Source organism: Propithecus coquereli, unplaced genomic scaffold (genome assembly GCF_000956105.1).
Source record: "Propithecus coquereli isolate 6110/MARCELLA unplaced genomic scaffold, Pcoq_1.0 Scaffold119, whole genome shotgun sequence".
NCBI lineage: Eukaryota > Metazoa > Chordata > Mammalia > Primates > Indriidae > Propithecus > Propithecus coquereli.
In genome coordinates this window covers 6,331,859-6,341,095 of record NW_012135969.1, presented here as the reverse complement: position 1 = coordinate 6,341,095, position 9,237 = coordinate 6,331,859, and the positions used below count along the sequence as shown (strand labels likewise).

General features: G+C 55.4%; 1 protein-coding gene across 1 annotated transcript; it reads left to right on the top strand.

Annotated features, from left to right (window-relative positions):
• The first annotated feature begins 3,004 nt into the window (after nucleotides 1-3,004).
• HOXB9 (homeobox B9) lies at nucleotides 3,005-8,322 on the top strand. Its single transcript, XM_012659963.1, has 2 exons — nucleotides 3,005-3,724; nucleotides 6,334-8,322. The coding sequence occupies exons 1-2, from the start codon at nucleotides 3,208-3,210 to the stop codon at nucleotides 6,567-6,569; spliced, it is 753 nt and encodes a 250-aa protein (XP_012515417.1). The 5' UTR covers nucleotides 3,005-3,207; the 3' UTR covers nucleotides 6,570-8,322.
• Nucleotides 8,323-9,237: the final 915 nt, after the last annotated feature.

The following is a 9,237-nucleotide window of genomic DNA, read 5'->3' as shown; positions in this document are numbered from 1 at the left end:
TTTCCTTCTTTCTCTTTAGGATTAAGGGTGGGATGTGGAGCCGCTTTGCTCTCTCAGGACAAAGTGACCTCCACTAAAGTAACCACTCTGTTAAGTGTCTTTGGAAACTGTGCTCTAGGGGCTGAAATCCTGTTTGTGCCACTTCATCATAATGGGTACCATTGTCTGGGGAGAAAACAAGGTTTTAGGGGGTCCACATATTCTCAGAGCACCCACATAAGGGAAGCCTTCTCAACTGACCCTTTAAGCATTTGCCTAGGCTGGGGTTGAACTCCAATTTGGGGCAGCAATGCTTTCTAGAAAGCGTGGATGGGGTGGGACTCATTGCTTTGTGTATCCACATCCTCTGGAGGGCAGTGAGCTGGGATGTAGTGTCCGGGGCCTGGGGGCTAGTTCATTCTCTTCCCTCTGGAGTCACCTCTCCCTAGAAGACCAAGACCTCCAAAACTTGTCATTTTGAAATTGTTCCATGCTCCAGCTTCCTTGTGAGCAAAGGCTAATCTCTGGTCTCAGAAAGGAGGCCTGGGTCTCCTCCTCACCCAGCACTCAGGAACCACCAGGTACTAGGGAAAGCTTCCCAGGCAGACAGCAACACACAACCTGAACCCTGTCTGCTGGAAGAACTCACCCTTGCTGGGCACAAGTCATGAGCCCAAATGTTCTTCTTCTAACTTCTTCCCTAAACTAAATGGGTCTCTTGACTCCTCTCGTTGCAGGGAGGCAGCTGCAAAGCCGGCGAAGGGGAACCAGGAGGGTGATAGTCAGAGCCCAGAGCTTGTAGAGCTTGGGTCTTAAGGACAGCCCAGTGCTATGACTTTTCCATAAATAAAAAAGCCCCAGTCCACAGTCCATATGTCCTTTTGGGCCCTAATTTATACACTACAGGAAATCATATACTCAGCCTGTCATGCTTCATAACGCCATTATTTATGTCGGGGGGGGGGTTTTTTTTTTCCTGAAGAGTATATTTATTACAGGTAAAGCTGACAGCAGACTCCTTGCGTCTGGCAAATAGAGAACAGGTGCTTTGCCTTAACTGTGATTCATTCGCTCAGCGCCCAGCTTTCTCGCTGGCGAGTCCGGGGAGCTCCCTCGACTTTCCCAGGCGTCCAACCGCTACTCAGAAGAATTTGCATCGGATTTTTGTTTCCCCATTTGGGTCCCATGGAAAAAGCAGATCTTCACGCTGTTTGGCTCCGGATCTGCCGGGCTGCCGCCTTCGGAAAGCAGGGTTGGAAAAGGAGAGGGCCAGCTGGGCGCCGACATTGATCTTTAAAAAATCATTTTGAAATCGCCATAATGTGAAGAAATATGGCGCTTCACCCTCGTATTTCACACGTAATGACACGAGATGGCTTCATTTGGAAAGAAAAGTGGGCGGGAGTGTGTCTGTGCTTGTGCGGAGGTGATCCGCAGGCTTCCGCAGGGCAGAGGGATGGGTGTGTGGCCAAAAAGATAAAACCCCAAGATAGAGTGGCCCCGCTTTTGTTAAAAGGACCGAGCTGAGGGCAGCCTGCCTTATAATGGCTCAGGGTCAGAGAGTTGCCGAGAAATCCACCCCAATCTGCCCCTAAACCCAACCGAGGAGGAGAACTGGGTCTGTCTGGGGGCCGCGCCTCCCCAAGAGAGCGCCCCATGCCAGGACAGGCGACTGCACCCAGGCAGAAGCTGGAGGAGCAGCGGCTGGGAGAGGAGCCAGGAAGCCAGCCAGTGGCCCCGGGGGAGTCCCAGCGCAGGGCCGCATAGTAGATACCAACAAAAGTGGCTATTTGGAAGCTCCAACGAGGGGGTCTGCAGGAAGCAAGGCAGCGAGTGGGTGAGAGACTGACCCCAGGGGCTCGCAGTTCATACTGGTGCCCTATGCCGGTATTCAAAAGTCATCCACAACAGCAATCGGGGTGAGAGGAGCAGCACAGGAGGGCGGAAAACTCGGCCTTGGCTCCTTCCTCTCTGGGTGGAAGGGGAGATAATTCGGGACCCCTTCCCATGCTGGTTAGGGATCTTTTCCCAAGGCCTCTGCTCCGGTGACACCTCAGGGAAGTACCCTTTTTCATGTTTGACTCCTTTATCTGGGCAATTTTAAGGACCTGGGTGGTTATTCAGTGGAGAGAAGGAGAAATGGTGGTTCCCCTAACCCCTCCATCCATTCACCTGGTCAGAGCCAGAGAAAGGCCCTAGATATTTAAAGGAGCTTTGTATTAAACTCTTTCGGAGGCTTAAGTTTCCAGGGCCTGATGAATCCCTTTAACGTGAGGCAGGTTCTAATTCCAGGACAGATAGTGATCCTTGGACACTCATTCCATTTTATTCCCCTCTCTTCTTCTCCCTCAGCTACTGAGGGGTCAGAGGAAGCACCCAGAAACCTAAATCTCCACAAACAGTGCACAGAGAGTCCCCTCCAAATCTGAAAACGTCCTAAAATCCCCAACTTCTCCCCCATTCCTTCTACTTCGCCTCCTGTGGATTGCTGCTGCTGCCGTTGTTTAATAAACATCTTCTGTCAAGGGGACAGAGGAGAGGAAATGAGTGCCTGCGGGGTGGAGGTGTGTGTGGAGGACCACCTCCTTTTTAATTATGCTGTCCGGCCTCTCTGGCTGCTCCCTGGGCTGGGGCTCTCTCCCTCCCTCTGCCCTGGCTGTCCCTCCCTCCCTCCCCGACCCGCCTAGGGAGAGGGCTCCACAGCTTGCGTCCCTCCCGAGGCAGCCCGCTGTTTCCCTCCGCCTCTCCTCCGCCCCCGCCGCCCCACGTCGAGAACTCCCCCCCTTCCTGCAGCGGGCGGGCGGGGGCGGGGGCGGAGGGGGGCCGGCCGGCCGGCAGCTCCGGCTGAGGTTACGTGGCCGCCGGAGCCCTGACGTGATAGCACATTGCATCAGCATAAAACAATCCATCCTCGATATGGAATGCGGTGCGGACGGATGACAGCGAGAGCGCAGCCCCCTCGCCCGATTGATTTATGTCGGAGCTGACGCTTTATCAGGCAGTCGGAAAAACTTTGACCAATCATTTTGCAAGGAGCGCTGAGCCGGGCTGCTCCACTGTACTTTGTTGGCTGAGAAGTTGAGCAGGGGGTGGGGGTGGGAGGGTGGGGGGCTGGGGGGGGTCGCGTCCGAAAGCCCTCACACCGGTCCGGGTGCCACCTCTCCCTGCTTGGGCGCCGCCGCGCGAGTGCTTCCCTTCCCCCTGCGAGCGCCCGGATAATGTCTGAGAATGTCCATTTCTGGGACGCTTAGCAGCTATTATGTCGACTCGATCATAAGTCACGAGAGTGAGGACGCGCCTCCAGCCAAGTTTCCTTCTGGCCAGTACGCGAGCCCGCGGCAGCCGGGCCACGCGGAGCACCTGGAGTTCCCCTCGTGCAGCTTCCAGCCCAAAGCGCCGGTGTTCGGCGCCTCCTGGGCACCGCTGAGCCCTCACGCGTCCGGAAGCCTGCCATCGGTCTACCACCCCTACATCCAGCCCCAGGGCGTCCCGCCGGCGGAGAGCAGGTACCTCCGCACCTGGCTGGAGCCCGCGCCGAGAGGCGAAGCTGCCCCGGGGCAGGGCCAGGCGGCGGTGAAGGCGGAGCCGCTGCTGGGCGCGCCTGGGGAGCTGCTCAAACAGGGCACGCCCGAGTACAGTTTGGAAACTTCGGCCGGCAGGGAGGCCGTCCTGTCTAATCAAAGACCCGGCTACGGGGACAATAAAATTTGCGAAGGAAGCGAGGACAAAGAGAGGCCGGATCAAAGTAAGTTATAAAAAGTGAGGAAATACCCAGGCCGAAGGCCAGGCGAGGGGGAGGGGAGGGGAGAGGCAATAAACTGCGGACAATGTGAAGGGAAAACACGGCGGGGGCCGGAGAGCGAGCGGGGGGTGGGAGGAGGAAAGAGGAAGGAGGGAAGGTAAAAACCTGGGTGCCCTAGAAGGGGACTCTGAGGCCGCTGAAGGAGCGCCGCCCCCACTACTTCAAGTTCTGCAGGGGAAGTGGGGTTTAGGGACCAACTCGCCGCTCTCTCGCCCTCCCTGACCCACTCTCTCCCGGAGGCCGCAGCTGAAAGCCGGGCGACCGCCGGGAGAGGAGCTGGCGGGGGCCGGGGCTGGCGGCCAGCGAGGCCGAGAGCCGGCGCGGGCAAGGGCCGGAGCGCACAGGGCTGCCCGGGACCGCGCGGCTGGCAGAGCTCCCCGCGCCACGCGCAGACCGTAAAAGCCGGCCAAGGGGAAGGGGGAGGGGGCTCATTAGGATTTTATTTGCGATGCAACAGCTTGGCGGAGGATTGTTCCTAGCAAATCTCGCGCAGTAGCCGTGCAGGGTCCGCAGCCGGCGCCGGGAGGGGCGGGGGAAGCCCAGGACGCGGTGACTGAGCCCCCTCCTCGGATGCGCCGGCCCCTCCCGGGAGCCTTCCCTCCGGTGGCCCCCTGTCTTCCTCCGCATCCTTGCCTGGGCCGCCGCTTCCTTTTCTGCGGGCCACCTCCTCCCTCCCGCTGCTCTCCGCAGGGCTCCCTAGCCCCAGCCGCTGCTGTCCGCCTCGCGGGGAGTCTGGGAATCGCTTCCGAATTTCGGGGCATCCCGAAGGGACCCAGGGGAGCGGAGGGGAGGGGAAAGAAAGGATTGCGGAGAGGCGGGGAACTTTACCCTTCCTAGGTAGTTTCTCTTCACCTTCTACTCCTCAAAAGCACTCCTGCCAGTACCCCATGTCTGGCTAATTTCCAGGAGGTGCTACCCGGTGAGAGGAGTGGGTTCTTGTATTTTTTTGTTTTTAAGGTTGAGAAGGGCAAATGGGTTAGGGGGCTCTTAGCGCCAAACAATAACCCGAAAACTGCCGGGTCAAGTCCTCACCCCTGGCTCTTTTGGGGAAGTAGAGAGTCCGATTTTTTAGCCTCTCTGCCCTCCCTGCCAGATTTCCTACCAACAGAATGGCCAAGGGCCCTCTGGGACGCTTGCTGGAGAGTAAAGAGCTGCCCCATTCCTCTCAGGTCCCTGCTGGGTCTCACCACCTTCAACCTGCCAGGTTGAATCGGAAGAGCTGGCATTTGGGGAACACTGCTCTTCCCAAACCCTCCCGGGCACCCCCAAACAGACTCCCCCATCCCCAACCCCAAAACTCTGCCTGGAAAGCTCATTATTGCAAGGCGGCCATTTGGCTAGGATCAATTATTAACAGTTTTTTCCTCTTTCATATTTAATGCGGCTGTGGGTCCCATCCCAGGCAATCACATTAAGGAAATAGCAGTGCAAATTGGTAAGACAGGGTGCTTAGTGTAGGATGAACCGAATTTTTTTATTTTAAATATCCAGAGCTTTTCATTTGGGGAGAAGGAAGCTAGTAGCGGATGGCTGTTATTTTTAATTGGCTTGGCTTCATTTGGCAACTTTCCGCATTCCAGGGTAGGGGGTGAGATGCTAAGGAGAGGAGAAGCCTATTTCCTCTTTTTGCTCCTCTTCCACTCAATTGCCCCTTTCTCTACCTCCCTCTCCAAACACACAGGGCCAGGTAAGGCTAGGCGTGCTGTGAAGGGCTTTCTGTTACCCTCATATCGTGTCTGGCTCCCCAGCTTGGGACTGGAGCAATTTTGCTCCCCAAATTTCCCTGTACTTGTGTTAACCAAACTATGAGCTGAGCAGGAGCAGAAAAGGAGAGACTATTGCAACCATAAGTTATCTGTGAGCCCCAGCGCTCCCCTGTCCATAGGCTGGAGTTGATAAATGGTCGCAATTGCGTTGCGTGTGAATTGGAGTATGCTGGATGTTTACGGCTCTAAGTGCAGACCTGTATTTGTGGTGTGTGTTGGTGGAAGAGGGGGAGATTTTTCCACAGACACACATGCCTGCTGCCATGTGGCCTTAGAGATGCAAGCTTATGATCAAGGCAGGGTGTACTCCATGGACGGAAGGGCTGAGAGGTCTCTTGGCTGTGGCTGAACAGAAATCCCTCCTCCCCCACCCCATCCCTCCTCTCACCTCCTAGACCTAGAGCCAGCAGCCTTCATGTTGGCCACCCCTAGACAGTCTGGTGGCACTGGTGGTGGGGCTTCAGCCATTCTGGGCTCTGACCTGGGACCTAAGAAGTTTGGAACCAAGTGGAGAAAAGTTGAGAGAGAACTTGAGATAGGCAAAGCTTTGGAAGTTCTGAGGAAGCCTGGGCACACTCTGGCTCCATCCTCTCCAGATAACCTCTCACCTGGAGGTGTCTCTAGCAGCTGCTGGCCCATCTGTGGGACCTTTTCTGGGAGCTTGAAGGCCCAAGTGCCTCCTCTCCAGTGCAAGATGGGGAGTGGAGACCAGGGGTGCACCCTCTTGGTCTGGGGCCCTTCACCCACACCTTCCTTTCTTTGATTCTATCCCTGCTTCTCTTTCAGCCAACCCCTCCGCCAACTGGCTGCACGCTCGCTCTTCCCGGAAAAAGCGCTGTCCCTACACCAAATACCAGACGCTGGAGCTAGAGAAGGAGTTTCTGTTCAATATGTACCTCACCAGGGACCGTAGGCATGAAGTGGCCAGACTCCTCAATCTGAGTGAGAGACAAGTCAAAATCTGGTTTCAGAACCGGCGGATGAAAATGAAGAAAATGAATAAGGAACAGGGCAAAGAGTAAAGATTACCCTCAGCCCTCCCCAGCTCTTCCCCATCTCTTATTTATGTGATGGCTGCAAAGCCAGTGCTGTCTGGGATGTATTCAAGTGAATGGGGAAGGGCATCTTTATCTTCCAAGTCCTTTTCCTCCACCTGGAGCCTCTCTCCTTTCCTTTGCCCTTACCTGTCTCTCTCTTCTCCCTGGGCATCAGGAGAAAGTTTTGTTGATTTAGAAGGTAGAAGTAGTTGGTTCCCAAGAAGGTGATGGGCCACAAGGAAAGAGAGACCCTAGTCAAGCTCCTAGCACCCCTTGTAATTTTTCTGGGAAGCCCCAGCCCCTTTCCAGCTTGCCTGTTCCCCTCCTGCACCTATCCAAAACTTGCCCAGGGACACTCCGACTGCACACAGCCCAGCAGACACCCACAAATGTACAGCCTGGAGTCCACAGTAATAACAGGGAAAGCTCACAGCCACCATTCAGTCAAGTGAAGTGACACCCCAAATGCAGACTGTCAAATATCAAATCTGGCAGAAAAGTCCTCAGACCATCAGGCAAGCCTGGGTCCTACCCCTGATGCAAATATGCACACTGAGAAGATGTGTAGAGACAGAGACAGACTCCTGAATGAGACGCTGCTGCTCCAAGGTCTCAGCATTGCAATACCTTCCCCATGGAGTCACCAACTATACCTAGGCCATGAGGTCTCAGGTAGATGGGGCAAACCTAGCTCCCAAGCTGGTGGACTGGAAAGGGCAAGAAAAGGCAGCAGGTGGTTTTGCAAAGGTACTCCAGGTGGAGCTTCCCCACACTCTACCCCCCCACATTTTGTTGCAGGAAATATTTAATTCTGCATGTTGCTTTCCTCTCCTTCCAACAAAAGGAGGTCAAACTGTGGGTCATAGAGCCTTGACAATGTCGTCCTCCTGTTCATCTGTGCCCCACTTGACAGACTGTAGCTTCTCTTGCTCTCCACTGGCCCTGCGTTCTTCAGCATCCTTCCTAGCTCTGAAATCAACTCTCTATTCGGCCAAATCCACCTTGCACCAGCGAGTCAAGCTGCCCCTTGTAGAAAATCCCCTCCACCCTCCACACTTCCCCTCTAGGTCGACCCCACCGCTGTAGGCAGGAAGGCTGGGTCAGTAGAGCCCGACTGAGAATTTATTGTGAATCGATTCCTGAGCACCCTTCGGGGTAAGTTATCCGGGACAGGGAGGAGCTATGGCCCCAGCGCGCAGAGCTCAGCGCTGTTCCTCCCTATCCTGCCCGCTTCCCAGGCGGAGGAGCCCTAGACTAGGTGGCCTCCGACCCTGCGCCAGAGGAGACTGGCCCCAGCGCCGGGCTTTACCTCCTGCTACACTGGCCAGGGTGGCGATCTGCGCGACTGGTGCGATCGCATGCTTCTGGGACAGCAGTCCCGCATGCAAAGGAAAGAAACTAAATCGCACCTAAGCATCAGGCAGAAGCTTACTCTCTGCTTCCCTTCCTCCCCCTACTACCCCAGCTCTCAATCCCCTCCAATTCCTTCTTGCTCCTGCTTCTCCTGATCCTGCAAGGGAGCATCCAAGTAGTTTTTGCTTTGTCCGTGGCTGTCGTGAAATTGTGCTTGTGTTTTGTGATTTCTTTGGGGGTGATTGTCTCGCCTGTTTTCAGTTGTGGCTTATATGGGAGGGTTGTGGGTGGGAGTGGGGAGGGTGAGGGGCCTAGAGCTCTAATTGTTTGTTTTGGAAGAAAAAAAGAAAAAGAACAAAAAATATATATCACTCTAGAAAATAAATCTCTCCTTGTGTCTTATTCCGTGTTAGCTCTCCCAGCCTGACATAGATAGAGATCCCAGTTGCCAGGATCAAGGATTGGAAAAAGAGACTGCCGTGCCCAAGAGGTGGCTCCTTAGACCCTGCAGAGCAAGGTGTCTCTGCAGAGCTCCCTGATCTGGTGGAGCTGAGAGCTGGTCCCCGACACAAGGTCCCAAGACCACTGCTTAAAGTGAGCAAGAGTCTCCCAACAGGAGAACTGGAAGGCTGGAGGAGGGAGGAAAGGAAATACGGGTGGTTTGGAGAGGGGACTGGGTCTTGGGGAGCAATGGGGTCTTCTCCCAAAGTTGCACCGGAGACCTCCCCACCTATGTAAGAGCAGGAGGAAAGGCAAGTGTCCCTGCAAGTCCTGAGAGAAGTTCCTCTCTCAGCCACTGAGAATGTCATCTTGGTTTGGCCACTTTAAAATGCCGTGCAAAGGAGCAGCAGCTTCCCTCTGCTCTTCCCTGCAGCAGGGTAGCTGGGTGTAGACAGAGGCCTCAAGCAGGCTGGGCTGTCCTTCCTTTCGCTCAAAGGGAGTGAGTCCCTTAGGGTTCTCAGCCCCTGCTTGAGGTTTGAGGCACCAATTTAAGCCACAGAGTAGCTGCCTTGGTCTGAGGCGGACTGGATTTGGTAGGGGCTGAGGCCTGGGGAAGCAGCTCCCAATGGCCGGAAAGGGCATTGAGTGTGGATCAGAAATGTCTCAGAAGAGAAAAGAATTCCACTCCCAAAAGGACCCCAGAATTAAACTCAGGTTCGGAAGGCACCTTTCTGTCCCTCTGGTGTCCCACCGGAGCCTCCTATGAAGACCGCAGTTCTCGGCAGCCTGCCTTTCTCATCCGGGCGTTAGGATTCGACTTTGGCTCGGCTGACGGTCCCGAGCCGGTCTCCCGCCCAAG